Source organism: Rhamphochromis sp. 'chilingali', assembly GCF_963969265.1.
Source record: "Rhamphochromis sp. 'chilingali' genome assembly, chromosome: 13".
NCBI lineage: Eukaryota > Metazoa > Chordata > Actinopteri > Cichliformes > Cichlidae > Rhamphochromis > Rhamphochromis sp. 'chilingali'.
The window spans coordinates 5,791,622-5,812,482 of record NC_137940.1 but is presented as its reverse complement, the minus strand read 5'-3'; the positions used below and the strand labels follow the sequence as shown (position 1 = coordinate 5,812,482).

At 39.6% G+C, this 20,861-nt stretch overlaps 1 protein-coding gene across 9 annotated transcripts in view; it reads left to right on the top strand.

Moving 5' to 3' along the window:
• LOC308408365 (teneurin-3) overlaps positions 1–20,861 on the top strand; it is a 139,250-nt gene that overhangs the window by 81,175 nt on the left and 37,214 nt on the right. For 5 of the 9 annotated variants that reach the window (XM_080900556.1, XM_080900551.1, XM_080900552.1 and 2 more), the window contains 9 exons: positions 1,708–1,915; positions 2,998–3,099; positions 4,118–4,312; positions 5,410–5,610; positions 12,377–12,562; positions 15,207–15,227; positions 15,724–15,747; positions 16,898–17,044; positions 17,582–17,798. In XM_080900556.1, coding sequence (XP_080756682.1) covers positions 1,708–1,915; positions 2,998–3,099; positions 4,118–4,312; positions 5,410–5,610; positions 12,377–12,562; positions 15,207–15,227; positions 15,724–15,747; positions 16,898–17,044; positions 17,582–17,798 — 1,301 coding nt within the window. The remainder of the gene's footprint in view (positions 1–1,707; positions 1,916–2,997; positions 3,100–4,117; positions 4,313–5,409; positions 5,611–12,376; positions 12,563–15,206; positions 15,228–15,723; positions 15,748–16,897; positions 17,045–17,581; positions 17,799–20,861) is intronic. The other 4 variants (XM_080900553.1, XM_080900554.1, XM_080900555.1 and 1 more) reach the window with 4 other exon arrangements.

Genomic DNA, 20,861 nt, shown 5'->3' with positions numbered 1-20,861 from the left:
GTCAGAAATCAATGGCTTAAACAGTTCATCAAAGCCCTCTGCAAACAGCCTCATCGCTGGATTTGAATTGGAGCTCTTTAAAAACAGCTACTGTGCCAATCTGTATGCATCCCACTCCTAAGAAATCCACAGACTCTGTTCCAGCCTGAGCCTTTCACTATAGGCTCAGTGCATCTGTGTCGCTAACAACTGCGTTAGCCAGGGGATCTGCTGTCTTCATCAGATGTACTCCTCTGCAGCCTGTAGCATGTTTGGGGATTTTTGTGTTACACTGTTTTCTGCTGCAGAGCTCTGTGTACCTTGCAGCTTCAGTCAAAATGAGGCTCAGGTGTCGAGCAGGTGCAGTGAGACCAGATGTACCAATTTACTCATTGGCAGGAATAACTCGTTACTCCTTGTTTACCCTTTAAATCAGTGTTTGTTTGGAGCTAATATATCGATATGCTGCTAAATTCCTCACATATAACAATAAAAAAGAAAACGCCTGAGGTCACCGTGTCTTTAAGTTGCATTTGTTCTCATTCACTAGCACAGTGCCTGTTCAGGGAGAGCCCAGGGCATTTTCTGTCCCTAAAATGTACACATTTTTCCTAAATGGCTGTTCGGGCAGTCTGCTGTTGTGAAAGCTAACAGATACATGTATCATGTTAAAAAAGGGAAGGAAAAAAGTTACTAAACACAGCACAAGAACATAAAATGAGATTAATGCCAATTAATGCACTTGCTAAATAATCAAACACAGACTCACCTTGCAAGAAAAAGCTACGTCAAATCAAATTATATGTGGTCATAAATGTTCATATTATAATCTCTTGCAGTCAGCGTTGGTTCTTTAGACATCTCACAGTAAAGTACTGTGTAACAAATATTTTAATCAAACTAATCACTCATCCAAATGATACCAAACTTGACAGTGCACAAGCATTGCAAAACGAATCATTGATTAGACTGATTCTTTTAATGATTTGCATCTACATTCTACTGTTTATGATATCCAATGCTGATTTGCATTCAGTACAGTGGATGGTTATTTCATGGGAATAATCTTGGAATCCATATGGTTATTTCTTAGCAATCTACAGATATCAAAAGAAAATTAGCAGGACCATTATCATCAATGATGTCGGTTTTCACTGCCTGCCAATCGAGTCTACTGACTTAAATTTGAAGAAACTGTGTAAAATGTGTATAGACGTGATTGAGAAACATGGTATTTATTTATATTCTGGACAGGTGCTCCTGAACTGAATTAATGAGAATTTTTACTATCACCATTATTACATTATCAATGTTAATTTAGCAGATTGTAATAAACACATTGCCAGCCTGTCTGTAAATTCACTCCCACCCGACGTAACAATATATTTTTGGAACATTTCTGAGCATTTGCCCTAGAGCCATATCAGCTCTATCAGTATTCAAACACCTCTCCAAACCACATCTATCAACTCCAAATAGCTTTCACTGAAAAATCAACATTTATTATACTCTGAATATTTGCTGTGTACACGAACCTGTTATGGCTGTCTTGCTTTACAACTAACTTTGAGTCCCTGTCAGACTGTGCATGCAAAGCATTCAATATTTAAAAAGATCAAAACTTTTTGAAAACTCTCTCTCTCTCCTTTACTGTCTGATTTAATTAGGCTGACATTAAAGGTCCATCTTTTGCATCTGCTGGAATCTGTTCTGGCTTTTGTTTTGCAGTATGACTTTGTCGAGCTACTGGACGGCAGTCGGCTTATCGCCAAAGAGCATCGGGCTCTGAGTGAACCGGACACAAGGGCCCGCTCAGACCCAGTTGCCGTCCACCAAGCCGGATTCATCCAGTACCTGGACTCAGGAGTGTGGCACTTTGCGTTTTATAATGACGGACGGAACGTGGAGACCGTGTCCTATAACACCATCATCCAAGGTATGAGGACACACATCTGCTATGAGAATGAGTGCAGTTGAAATAGTGCGTAATAACATGTTCAGAAGACTTTAATTTAGCTGTGCCTGCATGAACAAACCCTTAGATATTTGGAAAATCTGGCTGCCACACAAACATGCTGAGCTTTTTAAACTTTGAGAAAGCAAGGAGGCAGATCTGGGCTTCCGTTGGAGGGTAGTGGATTATTGTGCTCAACACTATAATGCAAGACCATACACAGCATTGATCCTTCCCTCCTAACAACCTCTTCAGTGTTCTGAAGTCTGTGAAATTTCCTTGTGGGTTTTGCGGTAGGAAAAACACTGAGGTTGAGTTAACGTTTTTTTCTTTTTCTATTTCCTTCGGGGGTTCCATTGATCTGGCCCTACAAATATAAAGGTATTGACGTGTGAGGTCAAAATTGCCTGGGTCCGACGCTAGCTCAATGAACATCCAATACAAGCTAGAGTAATAACAAAAAAGTTTGCCCCCTTAACGCAGATCAAAATGAGGGTCCCAGTCTTTTGGGGGTGCCTTTTATGAGCGATGGTCTGTTGAATGAACACAAGATCTGTCTGTAGGATATGTCAGATTAACTTCAACTCGGAGAGGATTTGAGTTGTAAACACTCAGGAGATTGCATTGCTTGTGTGGGCATGATCAGTCATTCAAGGGTTTGGGGTGGTGGTGAAGCGTTAGAGGAAATAAGAAAAAGGAAATTGTGTCAAGGAAATACATTTGTTGTAATTTGAAATGCCTTTGTGGCTTTTACTTAACATGGCTTACATGGGAACAATTGGTCTGCAGAATAGTGTTATGGAGGCTTAGACCTTATTCAGACATGGACAAATAGCTGTAAATGTATGCCATGACTGATACAAGCACTGCAGATAAGAGATGCTTAGAAATTCTAAATTAATGCAGGGGGGATAAAAGAAAAATTGCTGGCTTGGCTGGCTTGCAGTATTTCACACATTTTTACAGTTGTCAAATGTTGTATTAAAGAGGAAATTTAGATTTGTTGTAATGTGACAATCTGATGAGTTATTAATTGTTGGAATTACATGCTGCTGTACCCACAGAATCGGTGACAGAGTGCACACACAACTGCTATGGGAACGGGGAGTGTATGGCAGGATCGTGTCACTGTTTCCCAGGATTCATAGGACCATATTGTTCCAGAGGTAATTGCTCAGCGTCTTTATTCATCTTAAAGGGTCAGTTCAGCTAAATTAAAAACAAAGACAACTATATATATGTGTGCTTTAGAAAATTGGATTGCCATAATATAACTGAAGTAAATACTTTTGTTTTTATAATGGTATGTTTGTCAGTTGGTAGGTTTCCAGCAGTCTCAAACTAGAAATGCAGAATTTGCTGTTTAGACAGTTTAAAGAGACTCCAGTGGATATATTCATGCATTGCTTGTCCACCAGAAAGAACAGCTCAAATATAATATTTGCTTATGTATTGTACAGGCCTTTTCTGTGTGTAGGTCTATCTATCTAGCTATCTGTGACCTGCTCCTGTAAGACTGAGGTGCTTCCTGTTCTGATTCTTGATACGATTTGTGTTCTGGCTTTTGGTCATCACAGGCTATAACTGTACTTGCACTTAATTGTTGCAGTTTCACATTATTGACAACTAACTCCAGCATCTTCATGACTTTCCATTTGGAACCATGCAGATGTTCCTGCTTCCCAGATCAATTTGCTTAAAAAAAAAAAAAGTGATATATAGTTACGGACAGAAGGTCCTGAGTTCAATTCCACCACCTGCTTTCTGTGTGGATAGTGCTCTCCAGGTACTCCAGCTTCCCCCCACTGTCTAAAGTGCAAACAGCTGTCTGTCTCTAAAGATAAGAGGAAGAGACTGGATGGAGAAATAGATACATTTTTAACTACAAGTTCAGTTTAAAACAAGTGCACAATCGATACGTGAATACGAAGTTGTATCTGGGAACATAATTTGCCTACCAACCACTCTAAAGACTCGAGGAAGTTTTCATTCTCTTGGCTGTTTTTTTGGCAAGCTAAGCCTGCGGGCTTGCTTGCTTTACTTTTAAATTATAGACAAAAAAGGGTATCAGATTTCTCATGTAACTGCAAATCTACAGTATTTCTGATGTTTTTCCCATCTACATTAGATGAAAAACAAAAAACAATACAGAATGATAAAAATGTACCTGATGTCTTTCTTCAGCCGCCTGTCCAGTGTTGTGCAGCGGTAACGGCCAGTACACCAGGGGGCGCTGTCAGTGCTACAGCGGCTGGAAAGGCACCGAGTGTGACGTTCCTGCGTCCCAGTGTATTGATCCTCAGTGCGGGGGACATGGGCTCTGTGTTGCTGGAAACTGTGCGTGCAACACAGGACACAAAGGAACCAACTGTGAACAAGGTAACCTGAAAATAAGAATTCATCCCTCCGGATTCAAAGCAGCAAGATGCAACATATTCCTGTGTGAAGCTCGGGGGGAATCGACACAGTCCATTGGTGAAACAATTGGTGTTTTCGACTCCACCAAGCAGATAATGCTTTGGATGTCGTTATTGATACGGGTTGTATGAATTAACTCCCTCTTAGTGTTTCGAACACATCAGGGTACAAGCTGGAACAGATTGAGCAGAGTCTATTGATGCAGTCACCTATTGGAAGGCTCCACAGATGAAGACACTTGTTAAAATCAATCAGTCAATGGCATCTGTTCCTCTGCTTACTAAGGAAGTGCTCCTTCTTCTCTCTTGTCAAGCTCTTTCACCTCCCCCGTTCACTTCAGTACTTCAGTGCATTCAACTTTATTGATCTCCACGCAGACAAAAAGCAATTATAAGCTCAGATTTACAGCTTACAGGAGCTTTTGACCTTACATGTAAAATGCTATTAAGTTCTTTAATGAATATACTGTGGTTTTCTTTGAAGTGAAACAATATGGGAAGGAAACATTTATGGGAGGAAGCTGCTTTTGTAGCTCCAAGTAAGGGCTCCAGTTTGACAAATTGGCAAATAATCATTATCAGCGTCCGAGTAGATATAGAAATGCACGGCGCAATCAGAAAAACGTTGCAGGAAATTATCCCTTGTTAGTAATGGGTTGATTATGTTGGTCATAATTGCCAATTATTAACCTAGATCAGCAAGTTGGTCTGCAAATTGTTAATAGTAATTGATTGTATCTGTCTAGACACTAATTGTGCTGCTTTTCCTATCGCCTGTAATGGAGCATAATTATGCTGCCAGTATGTTGGAAGCACCCTATAATATACCGTAGAGGAGCTGGTTGAACATAGGGTGGAAAATTACTACTGGCCACCACCAAACCCTGCAAAAAATTTCAGCTGCGCCTCACCAGCCATCATCTGGCACTCAAGTATTTCCACTCTAAAATGATTTTTGGCTGGTAGCAGACTCAAAGTGGCCAGGGTAAATAAGTAGGGTTATATCCAATCTAAAAGTGGTAAACTGACATTGCTGTCACACTTGCTGTGTGTCCTCAGTGGACTGTGTGGACCCGACGTGCTCTGGTCACGGAGCCTGTCATCATGGCGAGTGCCACTGTAACCCAGGCTGGGGAGGGATCAGTTGTGAGATCCTGAAGAGCACTTGTCCAGAGCAGTGCTCCAGTCACGGCACCTTCAACACCGACTCGGGAACCTGCATCTGCGAGGCGAACTGGACAGGTGCCGACTGCTCCATAGGTCAGAACGCTTTTTCGCTTTCTTTCCACCTCCTAAAGCTATCGTGTGTGGGGTTTATGATTTTAGGTTATGTAATAATTATTATTTTCAAAGTCATTAAAGAATAATTCTATTTAATAATTCATTTTAATTAATAGTTTGCTCAGTGAAACCTTAATGTGATGAAAAACGGTGACACACACATACCTTAAGGTCAAGAAGAAATCTGTGAATTGGAGCTAAATATGAAATGAATAAAAACGTATCACACTGGATCTCAGCAAGACCATTTACCTTGAAAGGTGACACACTATTTAATACCGTTCTATTTCGTTCCTTTGCTTTCCTGTCAACCGACTAATTGAGCTTCAGCTTTAACTTGATTTTCATTAATATAATGACAGAAGTTTGCCTAGTTTGTGTCGCAGCTCTGCTTTTGGTCTTTTTCATATTTTAGGCACCTTTTCAAATTCTACACATTTGCCAAAATAGAATTAAAGCAAGTTGGTGTTAAATCTGTAGTCTTTTATTGTATTTGTCTGTCGCATTGCTGATTAGTGCAGGGTTGTTCCACAAACAAGTCAATGCAGACAGTGCAGCGAGATCTATAGTATTTTTTTTTTCACTTTTTTGTGGAAGAAGTTTCTCTAACGAGTAATTGGTACCACATTTCTCTGCGTGTATTCCAAATAAACTCCCCCTCTTGCTGTGCACAGACACCGGGTATCGTAAACAGCAGATGTATAAGCCTTTATTACCGGTTTTAAGTTGAAATAAAAGCTGTCTCACACAGTGCGGTGCATCTATTTCTGATTATCTTATTAAGAAACCTAAGCAACAATTATTTAAATTTTGAATAGAAATTTAAAAAAGGAATTAGAAGAGAAATTTGTGTGATTTATGATTTGATCTTTAATAATTTACAAAAAAAAAAAAAAAAACGACACAATTTGAGGTAATTTATCACTGATGTTTTTGAAATATCATTAAAAGAACATTGAAGAACAATTTGTTTTCCTAAATGAATATGCCACGTTTTGGAATGAACATTTTAAATCAGTCATAAATCAGTGTTTCTCAGCTTTCTCACACATAAAGCACAAAGGAAACAAAATTATTCATTTGTTGAGTTCCACTGAATCATAGCCTGGGACTGCACCAACAGATAATGATGAATAGGAGTTTGGCTGACTGACATTTCTCATCTGAAGAGCCATGAATACATGTTGCTTTGGTGTTTTATGAGCACTGCTGTTGGTTACACCTTTTTTATACCACCCCGTTTCTTGTTTATTTTCACAATACAACATTTTCAACTAAAGACAGTATGTTTTATGATGAGGAAGCGTTCCCAAATGGGCAAATGGGAATAACAATACCAAATGTCTGTTTACATGACACAAGCACTCTAAAATATCTGAAAAAAAACCCCCAAATCTCAGCTGTTTACCAAGTGAAAGTAAGAAAGTAATTTCACCTGACTCCAGGAAACAAACTCGACACAAAGGCTTTGTTGGATATAAGGAGACAAATAATGACATGAGTCACTCATGTTTGGACATAAGTCTAGACTGAAATCTGTCCTAGTTCTGCTAAGTTCATGCTTTGCTTTTCTTCCTAAACTTTCTTTGTTAAAAAACCTACAAAACCAGCATATGACTTTGCTTAAATTGGATTACCAGATCTGATGTTATGGGTTTTGATTTGCTTACCAGTTTGAACCTAAATGATTTTTTTTTTTTTTTAAAAGGAAAAAAAGGCAACTGCCTCATTTTGTCACAGGCTGAATAACTCAAACTGCCGATGTGATCACGCCGTCAAAGTTGTGTAGTGAACACTTGTAGCATGTGCAGATTATAAACGCAGCATATGTTCAGAACAAAAGCGTCGACTCCACGCTACTTTTCCTTGACCTGGCATATGTTCTTCTTGAAGAACAACACAAATGTATTTTTAACATCATAAATGCAATGTAGTTTTGCTGCAGCTTTAGGTTTATTTTCGAGGAGATGAGAACAATTAGTATTCCCAGCTGCTCACAGCACACCCTTTTCATTTGTTACCAGGTTTGCATTCAAGCGGTTTATCTCTCGACACAGGTAGGTGACATGATAGTTCAAAGGCTGGCCCCTCCCATCTGTTATCTGTGCGTGAGATGTAGATGATTTATTTGCAGTTCCCCCCCTCTTGGAATACACTATTTCTCTGTGCGTTAAAACCAGAGAAAAACACATGCTGAGTCAAACAATTAAAACCAGAAAGTTGGAGTTTGTTTCAGTCAGTATAAAAGGCTGTTGAATATATTACTTTTGGCTGAACTTCAAGCAGAAATTAAAGCATAAGAAGGCTGGATGGTACGTTTGAGATGCCTGTGCAGGCTTTTTGAAGCAGCATGTTGCCAGTTTGGTTGGCACTCAAGAAAAAAAAAAAAAAAAGGAATTTTGTTGGTGAAAAAAATTTCTTCTTTTCTTTTGTGTCTCACTTTATTTTCTGTTTTTTGAAAGAGAAGTCATTTGTTATTCTATTAAACCTTTTGACATTTCAAACACAATCCTCTCACTCAGCAAGATATCTCAGGCTTGTCAATAGTGAGGGTGGCCTCAGTGCGGTCCACAACTTAGGGAGTTTACTCACCTGGGTGGGTGGAGAATTCCTTCGTAATTAATGCTGCGGTTCTTCTTTAATTAAATAAACTTTAATTAACAAGCACGTAGCATGAATCGACCGCCCACAACCTCTCAGTCAGGGGCATGTTAAAGGCAGATAAACACTTTTGGACTAATGAAAAATTGATTGCATAGATTCTATGGGAAGGAGGTATTCCTTTGGAATTGAATGACTCCTCTCCAGAGGCACACTTAATATTCTACAGTGTCGGCTCAGCTTAATCAGAACCATCCAAGGTCCGTCAATCGAAGAAAAACTCTATTCAGAATGCTGGAACAGAGAGTTAAAAGAGCCTCAGTAAAGGGGATGAACATAGGAAAAGCAGCAGGGGTGGATTGGTTTTAAAAACAAAAAAAACCATGAACATCTAAGACTTGTTACATTTTGGGCAGCAGAATGAAGCTGGCTAATTTGCTTTCACTGACAGCTATACCAAGTTTTAAAAAAGCACCTAACTTTTTCGTCATGCGGCTCTAAATTTTCTATAGCATTTATAGTCACTTAGAATTTGAGGACATACTTGAGCTTCTTTCGTCTCGCACACTGACGGCTATTGTCACAGCAGAAAGCTTTATGGCTCTTCTGTTCGAAAGCTTTGATAGAAGCTCTTAGTTCCAGGAAATCAACATTTCTTATTCCCAGACAAGAGCAGCCACAGATTGTTGAGCATTAGCTTTAGCCTCGTACAGACTGATTTACTTACCACCCATGGATTCAATCATTTGAATTTTGTAAAGATAACACAGATTTATAACAGCTGCTCAGTTTTTTTTCAGAACTCCATACTTGAAGACATGCTGATCTAACATTTTATAAGAACCCACTTAAATCCATAACCCTCGCCTCAGTCTGCCAAGACGCCATGCAAATGAGTGTTCGTAATATGTAAAACCTTAAAAGTGGTTGTTTTGGAAGTTTTTGGATACACAGTAATTGCAGTGTTTCATTGTTCAATGCTTTTATGGTGATGACAGGCTTTGTTTCATTTGATGGTAACCACACTTGTAAAAAAAAACAGTTTGTGAAATAATTAGAATTTTAAAAAAATAGTTACAGGAGCTACAGCAAAAGCAAGAAATTAACTGTTGATTGTGCGCGTGCTGGAAAGAAATATCCTTTTATTACGATACTGTCATGAACATTAGTTTTACTGAAAATGACCCTTCTGTTTTTCTTTTCCGTCCTCTTTCTTTCTCCCTTTCCTATCCCTCACTCGTGTCTGTTCCGTCTGTAACAACTGAAAATAAAATAAAATAAATAATAAAAACAAAGGTCGATCAAATGGACCAATACGGCAATGCCACGATGATCCATTTGGCAAAGTAAATCCATTGGGTATCCTTGTTGGTCTTCAGACAACAATTCTGATGGCTAAAGAACCAAATGGGACAGGCAAAAAAAATAAATAAATAAAGTTTTACTGAAAATGGGAGAAAGATGTTATTGAGAAATAAATTTCCTATCAGCTAGATGTCGAATGAGTCATACGTTATTAATAAGAAGACCAAGTGCTTATTTTTATATACCTATAAAGAGTCTATAAGTGATTATTTTATACACTTTGCTATCTAAAGAAGTAGCACAAGCAACTTCTCGGGTTAAGGGGAAAAAAAGAGAAAAGTCCAAGGTGCCCATTTCTTCCAAATGCAACTTGTTTTGGGCTCGGAAAGCAGATAAACCTTCATAGACTTCCGTGTTAAAAGGCCAAACTTGAGAGAAGAAGAAAAGCAGGTTTACAGCCTGGTACAAAAGAAAGAAGTTTATTTTATGGGATTATTTTTCTATGTATTATCCGCTGGTTAAGTCTGACGTCATTTCCAGGTCCAAAGACTCCTTTGGTTCCCAAAATCAAACACTCAGGGGCGGGTAAAAGTTAAAAACAGTCTGAATTCTTTCAGCTCCAACAAAATAATCAGTGTGGCTGTTCTCCCAGGTTTTTCAACAAAGTTTAACATCCAAGAAGCTATGAAAACAGGATTTACAAAGTTTAGTGGAGTTGGAACTTTGCAAGAAGTTAGCTCTTTAGTTTCCCGCTAAAGATGATAGAATATTTTCTGATTGAAGTATTTCGGGGAAAAAACAATAACAAAAATGGCTTTTCTATCATTATGGACATAAACAGAAATGCAAAAATAAATAACAACGACATTTGAAGAGTTAGTAAAGGTGGGTTACCTGACTTAGAATCAAATGATAAATAATATATAATTAATTTTTTCCCTTAGTAAAAGGTTTTGTTGAGGGTAAACGGGCAAAGCCAAACATGAAGCAAGAAAAATGCTGAAAACAGAGAAACCTCAAAAAACCGTTAATAGAACGTCTAAGATCACATCCACAACACGAGGATGGTTTTGAATATATTGATGTGTTGTTTGAATTACTGTGGAAAAAGTCATGATCCAAAGCTTAATATCAACGGTGAAGCGCAGGATAGTCGAAGAGCACCTGCTATGGTTGACTTTTGACAGCAGTACAGTATGTCAAACATTCACACAACCAATAGAAACACAGAATGACCAGAGCAGGCTCTGTAATAGACAGAAATTCCATATTACAGGCATAGCGCAGCAGCCAGTGCAACCATAATTTCCGACTTGGTCAACCTAGCGGTCGGCGCACAGCATGTCGCTTTTTGTGTGAAACGGCCCTGACTTTTTTCTGAAGCATCCACATAGTCATAGAAAATGATTCTTTCTATTAAATAAAACAGCATTACGACACGTTAAAAAGACTGCAGCCTCTGTGGATGCAGCAGGATCTTGGACCACGAAACATGATTGATACAGCACTGCTTAACAAGCGAGAGGGGCTTCTCTGAAAGACAGGTGGTGGTTTGACAGACGGCTAATTTGAGTCACTGAACTGGAGCTATCCTCCATGTTTGTAGTGTTTGATCCTTTTAGCACATTTTAAATTTAATTATGTTACAAATTTTACGTTTTTTGTGGACAGTTATTTAAGATCGTGCTAGAGGTCTCGCTGTTTTTTTTTCTCTTCGTATTTCTTTGTTTTTTTGTCAATCAGCTTTTCTAGCATTATTTATCCATCCATCCACTTGCTTCCACTCGCCCTTACGACAGATGGCATGTTATTATTTATGTTGGTGCTAATTAGCAGGTACTTATCTGTGAGATGCATCCATATAGTGTATGAATGCACCCTGCTAGCCTTAGCTGATAACTTGGCACTCTACCCTTTCGTCTGGCTCCAGACTACAACATGGCAACTCCCCAAATACCGAACTCAGAGATTCAAAATGGTGCAAACAAATGGCTGAATCTTATGTTTTCAGAGCTTTTTCTTTGTTTCTTTGTTTCTTTGTTTGTCTGCACCTTGCTGAGAGGCGAAAGGAATGTGGGAGGTGTGGCCAACACGAGTGCTCCAATGGGACATACAGAATATTTGAATGTTATAACCTTTAATTTTTCATTTCTTCAGTGTGCATTTGAACTAGTTTCAGTACACCCCGTGCATATTGCAGTGTACAGTCGTTTAAAGGCTACATGGGAAACATAGGATTTTCACCTGGATCCATAAAAGTGATCATGTCATATGTCAAGATTAATATGATAAATTGTAGATGAAGAAATATTATTTTTTCTTACCACTCAGTCTGCATTTTGGTAAAGTAGCAGCAGGATAAAACTTAAAAGGACATTTTTTCTATGCAAATTATTCTTTTTTTTATGTCTGTCGTGCATTCCAGTCTACACTCTTTTTAAAAAGAATTGTTTCCACAACAAGTCCACTGAGATCCATATCGCACAAGAAAGCAGCAAAGGCCTGACATTTCCCGTGTATAACGATGCGTCTTAAACATTCTTTTAACAGATAGCAGTAATTTTGACTCTTTAGATGAAATAGTGTCAGACATTGAAGTAGTTGCCTTGCAGTGTCGGGATTTTTCTTGCACGGTTTTTATGTCTTGTTTACAGTTAAACTTATTGGCCCACTTTAACTGAGGAAGCTCACACTTAGCAAACATCAGAGCGTTTTTTTTCTGCGTCGGCAGATGCATCTATTCAGCATACAAAAATACACGAGTCTAGAAGGGAGGGGGAAAAAGGACTTTTCAAGGAACAGAAGCTACATGTCTCCATGGCTCTTTGTTTTGCGACAGAGGTGTGTGTGGTGGACTGTGGCCCCCACGGCTCCTGCATAAGTGGTGTGTGTCACTGCGAGGAAGGCTGGACAGGACCAGAATGTGAGCAGAGGGACTGTCACCCACGCTGCATCGACCACGGAGTCTGCCGAGAGGGCAAGTGTGACTGCCACCAGGGCTGGACGGGTGAACACTGCACCATCGGTGAGCCATGGTGACACATACAGTAACGTACACCTACACACCCTTGACAGAAGGGCACAAACTGCAGAGGAAATTCATTTATGGGCAGATTTAAAAGGGCAGCTCTGGAGTGTGAATGTCAGTATTTTCAGCGCAGCTTCAAGCATCAGGCACAGATTGTGGTACTGCTGTCGCTGCTTACCTTTTCAATACAACTACCTTAGCATGGCAAGTGATGAGTAGTTTTTGATGATATTCACAGAGCTTAGAGGTAAACAACTGCGTCTTGCAATCCAATTTTCAGAGATCACTGAACCAAACACTGTATCCATGATCTTTATCCTTATCTTCCTTTTTTTTTAATGTTTATTTATATATTTATATATCTTCTAAACATTTCTGTGTCTTATAACATTTCTTCTAAATGTCTGTCAGACACAGTCAGCGTTGGAGGGTAACTCAAAAAGATTTACTCTGCTACATGTTTATTACGGATTTTTAACATCAGTTTATCAAACCTGTCGCATTTTTGAAACTATATAAGACCTTTTTGTCTCAATAACTAACCAGATGCAATAACAAAGCACTTCTCGTGTAAATATTTAGGTGCTGGAGAATAATCCAAATTTTATGGTATAAACACTTTTACAATAATTACTGAGCATTTTAGTGTCAGATTTTCCTTCAGAGTGACTCTATTTACACGGTCTTGCTGCTTTTTCAGTAAAAGCTTTGAGTGCTTCCACCCCCACTAGCTTCGGTGACTATACTGAACATAATAGCACCATTTTTCAATGTATTCATTCCGTTCATTGTTATTAATTTGATGAATTTTATTATTTATTTAAAAAAAAATTTTGTTGGCTGCTGATCCTTTTGGCCACCAGCTTCTGTTCAACAAATCTATTTGTCTTTTACCTGCTGTCAAATATTGTGGTGAGTATAAATGTACTGGAGGTGGATTAAAACTAGAATTAAACCTTGGAAACAGAGAGAAACTTGACAAAATGAATTTCTGTTACAAGGTTGCCAGTTTTGCTTTTAAATCAAGATGTAACGAAACATTTTCCAAGTTTAAAAAAAGAAGCGCCGGGATCTTACGCACAGATGTTATCTCGTCTCTTTAGAGAGAAGAAAAAAAATCTTCTTGCGACGCCGTATTACAATTAACTTTGTAATTTAGAGCATCGGTTTAGATATTCAACCTTTCGCCTGCTGAAGTGACGCCTCTTTTAGTGAGTCAAGGGCAGGTATTTAGGGAGCCAAAAAGCCACGGGTAGGCCTCTTTGGAATATCATTTTCCTGAAATGGCAGTGCTTCACCTGGCATTAATGAGGATAATGAGTTCTAAGATGTCACTTCCTATTGACCTTTAACTCAAGCTTCCTTCACACCTTACCCTTTGTCAAAGGTCCTGTAGTTAAACCTTGACCCGCCGCTTCAAGCAGCATTCCCCCAAGTGTAATTTCCAACCTCTCAATGCCGACACATTCTCTCTGAAACAAAGATCTAGCACTCCAAACTCTTGAACCCTAATTATGTATTTACAAGTTCTCTCATCAGCAATCCCGCTGTCCACAGCGCATATCCATCTCCAAGGGGAGACGAGATTGCAGTGAGGGAGTTGTTGGAGGGGTCACATTCCTGATCTTATTAATCTTTCCCTCCTAAGCGCCGACTGTGCATCATCCATTTTCGCTTTCTTTCCTTCCTTCTGTTTAAGGTTCCCAGCAGGAAAGTAACTCCTTGCTTTGGATGCAGGGTCAATGAATAGGCAGTGCGTTACCTTTTCTTGGACGACTGGGAGCCTATTTTGTCTTTCAAACCCTGAATAACTGCCATTTGCACAAAGCGTCTTTTAATCACATTACATAGTCAGAGTCTGAATAGAGGACTTCCTTGGCCATTGTATTGTCACATGGATCTAGATCCTGTTTCATATGCAAGGCTTAACCCATTGTCGCTGCTTTCTCAGTACTGCAGTTTTCCGCTAAGGTGTTTTTGATTTGTCTTTGTGTGCTGCTGGTTCGTTGGCACGCTGTTGTTAAAATCGCTGAAGGAGAGATGATGGGGGAAAAAAAGTATAGTATTCTGCTTCATGATGCATTCATATTGGAATGAGGCCGAGCCTATACTCCTGACAAGCAGACAGTAAAATGTTTTGAAGCAGACCCAGATGAAACTGGCTCATACACTCTGACAACAAAGAGTGTTATAACACACAGATATAAAGAGAAACAGTGCGCTCGCCGTCATTTTAGACCATCTTTCTATGGCAAAGTAAATCAGCTGGAGAGTTTTAAAATGAATATTTCACTGGGAACATATTGCCGAATTCTTTTATGTTGCTTCCTGTAGACAGAATACAAATCATTATCGGCATCTATAATTCTGATTAATCACTTAGTGCTTTAATTAACATCTACACTCACTTTTTAAATGCTAGATGTTTCCTCTTGATGTAGCAAAACTGTGGATCCATCCCTCTAAATATGCTGCTTCTCTTTCTTCTTCTTCTCTTACATAAATGTCCTACTTGTCAGTTTCCCCCCCTATTTACATATCTTTAACTAACTTTTTCTTATGTCCATTCTCTTTTCTATTTTATGTTTGTGTGCCTGCCTGTCTGTCTCTTTGCAACTCCGTCTTGGCTTACATGTATTAGCCCTGGATTCAAGAGTATCAGGTAACAAAAAAAAAAAAAAAAAAAACACTTTACACTTGAAAATTATACACTTCACTCTAGATATTTTTTTCTGAGCCAGCTGAACACCTTTATTTTGCTTAAAAATGTGAACTGTGTTAGCAATGGGTGAGCTCACTGCTTCCCTCTCTTTCAGTAATATCAATAACATCCTGTCACTCATGCTTAATATTAGCTATTCGGCTCAATCACCATAACCACTGTGATACATTCAGAGGAGAGAGATTGAAATTAGAGCAGCAGCTAACACGTGGGGAGGACAGCAATAATCTTCGGGAAAACTACCTGCAAAGCTTCTTTTCCAAATATTTAAACCAAGTTGGCAGGTACATCAGCTTTATGCCAACCACGGTTTCCACTTTTTGTACTCCCTGTAAGTTACAATAAGTAAATGTGTTTGTCAGTCTTAGCTCTCTGCCACCACAGCGATAAGTAATTTTCTTTTCCAAATGTTTCCCTTTCCTCGGTTGTGTAATAGGAGCAGTCAAGATAGGATATAAAGGTAAATTGAACCACTACCCCCCCAAGGGAGATTGTCACGAACAATCCCTCCCTGCTCTTTGTCTTTCCTAGCACGGCGTATATACACCTGTTTTATGTCCAAGTCGATCATAATGTTTCTGCTGTGATCCTGCTCCCCTCGATATGTCCCCTCATTTCCTGTCCGTCCTTACCAGTCTCACACCAGACTCCACGGTCCCTTCTCCTCCCTGTCTTAATTCCCTGTGTCTGCCAGATTAAACGCCCTGAACTGGTGTGGTTTAGTCATGTTTGGGCTCCCTGTCTTCACCCTCCACTAAAAGGAATGCGATCTGGCAGCAAGTGCACTGTTTTCTGTAAATGTGGAGACTCTAGACCCTCCCTCCTCTTCTCACTCTTCTCCCTGCTATTTACATACACTTCCTCTTCCCTTTGATGTTGCTGTTACTTCACATGAGTGCTTCAAACATCTGCAATGTACTACTCCTGCTTTAATTATATTCAGGCAAAAAAAAAAGAAAAAGCAATGAACTTCCAAGACAGTGTTTCGAGCTTCTTAAATGGGATTTGTGCAACTTTTAACTAAAATAAAAGAAGAAGAAGAGCAAGATCCTTGAAATTCTGATTCACATATAAACAAGAAAATTGTTGGGGAATTGACATTAAGAGACTGCAGTTCATTTAAAAATCACAGTGTGAGGATCCATGTAACCTTAAAAGATGCTACTTCAAAAAGAGCCATCCAGACTTTGATTTAAACACAAAATCACTGCTGTGAGCATTTGACTCAACAAGCATTCACAGCATCTCCCACTGGCTTTTCAACAGTAAGTAAACAACTGAGATGGTTTGTTGTCCTTTTATCCCATGCATTTCCATTTATGCTGTGGTTGCACATTATAGTAAAACTCATGTGAAACGACCGTAACGCCTCACAACTCCCCACCTCCACTGCCCCCCATCCCCAGTCCTGTTGGAGGTGTATTGTACCGTACGTTCACTTATTACTGTCTTTTTTCTTCTTTTTTTTAATCATTTTTGTCCCTCCTTCTCCTCCGTCCACTCTAAAAGCCCCTTTCGCTCTTGTCTTCTCACCCCTTCCTCGCCTTCTCATCCTGATTTCCTCGTCCTGATGCGTTTGGCTGTTTGACATATACGTGATGTGTTGACAGACGGCTGCCCCGGGCTGTGCAACAACAATGGGAGGTGCGTCCTGGATCAAAACGTCTGGCACTGCATCTGCCAGTCAGGATGGAGAGGGCTGGGATGCGATGTAGCGACCGAAACGCTCTGTTCAGATGGCAAGGATAACGAGGGAGGTAGGAAGAAGTAAAAGCTTCATACAAATTGTCTTTTTAGCCTTGGAAAAAAAACTGGTGCGTATCTCTTATTGCACCAGACAGAAAACTGGCTTTGATGTGGCTCCTCGGTGACATTGCAAACAAACAAAACAAATCAATCATACATAAAACATCACTGGAAAGAATATGCTAATGTAGAGGCAGAGCAGATTGTTAAACAGCATGCTTTAAAATATACAGTAGATCAATTATAAAGACTTGTTGGCACTATATATTAAAACTCTGCAAGCTGGATTTCTAATGAACTTCTCCTTGGCCTAATCAACACCCCAGAACTTTTGAGGTTCGCGTGTGGCGACAGACACTTCACACTCTGTGTCAGTGCAGGATCTCTGTCGGTGCTTTAATGAACTTAAGTTCATGTAAGAAGTCATCTTTGTGTATCAGAGGTGAACACAGTAATAGAGATGCTTATGTTTTCCTTCGTCAAACCCAAACATATCCAGGTCAACCGAGCTTTTCCTCCCTGTCTTGACCGCCCCTCCTGTTTTCCAGACGGGCTCATCGACTGCATGGATCCAGACTGCTGCACTCAGATTGCCTGCCAGGGTCAGACCTACTGTCGTGGCTCACCTGACCCAGCTGCCATCGCAAGCCAGAGCCAGAGTTCAGTCGCCCAGTCTTCTTCTAAGAGCTTTTATGAACGCGTCAGTTTTTTGATCGGCCCCAGTGGCAGTCACGTGATACCCAGGGATAACCCTTTCAACAGCAGGTAAGCAGCTTAATGAGTTACTGACAGCTTTTTAATTATTTGGATCCAGTTAGCTGTTTGCTGTCTCATTACCGGTAGAGAGGCACACCTGTGCAGCCCCTCGAAAATGTCGTAGGATCTACATCTTTGTCTTTGCAGTCAAAGTGACAAGCCTGTTTACAGTCGCTTGGTTGCCACACGGTTTTATTTATTTATTCTACAAGTTGGGATTAAGTGGTTCAGGAATAAGCTTGCTCCCTGTTAAAATCAGCCCTTATGACTATAAAAACATAAGGATTAGACTGCTTAAACCCAGATAACAGGACCATGTGATTTTCCAAATTGAAAAAGGAAAGTACAGCATAATTTAATTTTTGCATCAGTGAGCTGCCCGTCACACACAGTTTGTATAACAGAGACCTGATAGAACGCTTTCTCATTTAAATCTGTTCTTCCATCAAAAAACATCAAACACGGATAATTTTGTCAAGTTATTACTGACTGAAAAAATTAGAAAAATCCTGTTGTTGCAATGTTGTACATGATGACCACTTTGATGACAATGAGTCACTTCTTTAGTTCATAACTCATAAAGGTGACATTTCTGTTTTATAAGAAGGTACAGGATTGCAGAAAGTTTCCTGTAATTATTAGCCACGGTGAAAGGCAGATTTGTCAGTTGTTTGGCTGCTCACTGCTACCAACTATGATACACTGTCATGAAATTCTGTGCAGGCAGTCATTTTAACCTGGAGAATGTAAAATGGACATCACTTTGACCCTGAAAAACAGCATCACAGTTATACCCGTTTTCTACATTCTCCTCTGCTTATCCACTTCAGGGTCATGGGGGCGGGGCTAGAGCCTAGCCCATCTGTCATACGGTGAGAGGCATGGTACGCCCTGGACAGACAATCAGTGTGTTAATTGGGTAATCACCAATTAACCAAACACTGCTCAGGTCTCTGGACGCACAGAAACAAAAACTGCACACAGAAATGTTTAGTGTAACCTCGCAAAGCTGCTCAAAAACTATTCTTTTGTTTTATTATTATTTTATTTTTTTTCCTCACATTCCTCAAGAAGTTTAGTCTTTTGGATTTCGACTCTTTGACATGCACCACTAGATATATTTACCCACATTCTACCCACACAGATTTATTGTGCTTCTGAGACATTTTGACACTGATGGGCATAAAAGCTGAAACTTTTTGTGTTTCTCAGGACTCCTTTTATTCATTGTGACACCTTGCACTATGCCTACGTCTTTTTCTTGAGCTCGTTGCATGAATTTGATTTTTAGTGGTTTTTGTATGACTGAAAAGTTTGATGTAAAGAGCAACAAGACCTTACCTCATGATTAAAGTACTGTACAATATCTCTGTGCAAACTGAAGAGACTGTTATATTTTTCATGTAAACTTCGGTGCATTCCCACATCTGTTCAGAATCACAAGAAGAGTTTGTTTTGTGACTGATGGAGAGGAAAATGATTGCCAAACTGTGTGCAGAAGGCTTTGGGAATATTTCCGCCAATAGTTTAAAGTAATCCTTATGTAAATAGCATGCTTTACTGAAAATATAGAATGAGGCAATTCCCCACAGCCGGGTTCTCAGTAATCCTCATCCTCATTGTCTTCAGCTTAATGTCGATTTCATGTCTGGCAGTGGCATTAGCTCTCTTGCTCAAAATATTCATTTGCCTTTTTATCTCCTCATAGAAGTTAGTTTTATAGTCAAAAACAGTGTTTTAGGAGCTCTGCAAACATGCGTAGTCCTAAATTTTACAAAATTAATTACCTTTTTTTAAATCTTATCGCTACATGGCAAATACTGCATACATGAAGTACATTTTGAAAGAGTCATATAATGAAGTAGAATTTAGTAGTGACAGGGTTTGTTTGGAGACCCCTTTTTGTTTTTTAATTCATTTGAGGTTATAGCGTGAATAATTTATCCACTGCCTTTGCAGAGTATACATTATGAGAGTCTCTGAAGCACTGGAACAATGCCAGAAGAGAAGACTTTCAGCGACGGTAGTGACTGTTATGCCAAGCCGTAGAGTATCTGATGTTTAAAGGTAGAGAAATGAGACACAGCTAGAGGTCATTCATGTCCTTCTATTTTTAAGAAGCCATTGTGTTAGCCCAGAGAAAGGCAGCCGATTTCAGTGTGTGGTCAGGTTTCAGAACTCAGCAGTAAAGTTGTCCCTCGTATAGCACAGAGAATAAAACATGTGTTGTGGTGTAGTGCCCCCCCCCCATCCCCCCAACCCTCTCCCCTGCACAATAGTTCCCCAGCCATATCACATGTCCCCACACAAGTCTCCCGCTGGGTTTTGAGACGTTGTTTTTCTACCGCTAGTCTGGCACAATGACAGATAAGAATGCATGAATTATATGATTCATTTCTGGGGTTTCAGCAGGTGGTGCGACTTTGCGTTTGTTTGGTGGTTCAGTTCTTGTATCACCCGTCTGCCTCTCAAAAGATTAATAGAGTCACAGGGAAGGAAGAGGGAACCTTCGCTGTGGCTCTTAAGTGGCCTTGTTCTTTGAGCCAGTAAATAAACGATGGGAGATGGTTGTACCAGACATGAAGCGGGAGGGAAATGAGAGGCTAAAGCTGTTGATCATCTTTCTTTCTCGCTCTCTCTCGCACACACGCTCTCACTCTCATATACGTAATGACCCGGAGATAAAGTGGCAAAATAGAACATTTTTTGCCCACCGGTGAAAAATGCAGAGGGAACGCTTTTAAAATTCTGCTCCACGGCTGAGAAATTGGAACAGCTAAATGTTGATGGAGAAATATAGTTTTGTCTTTCCCTTTAACTGTACCTTCAAACAGAGGACTACCTTAACAAATCGCTTCGCACTTAAGAATATAAAAATAAAGATTAGTGTTTGACAAGTTCTACCTGCAGGCCCAGCAGTCGTGATGAATAATGGCAGAGGATGAGGATATCTGATGCTTTAAATTATGTATGAATATTCCGTGTTTGTGATTTACAAAGCAGAAATGCACAAGAAAATGCCTTTTTTTTAGGGGAAAACAGGGAATGAACTGCTAGAGGTGCTGAACCTAT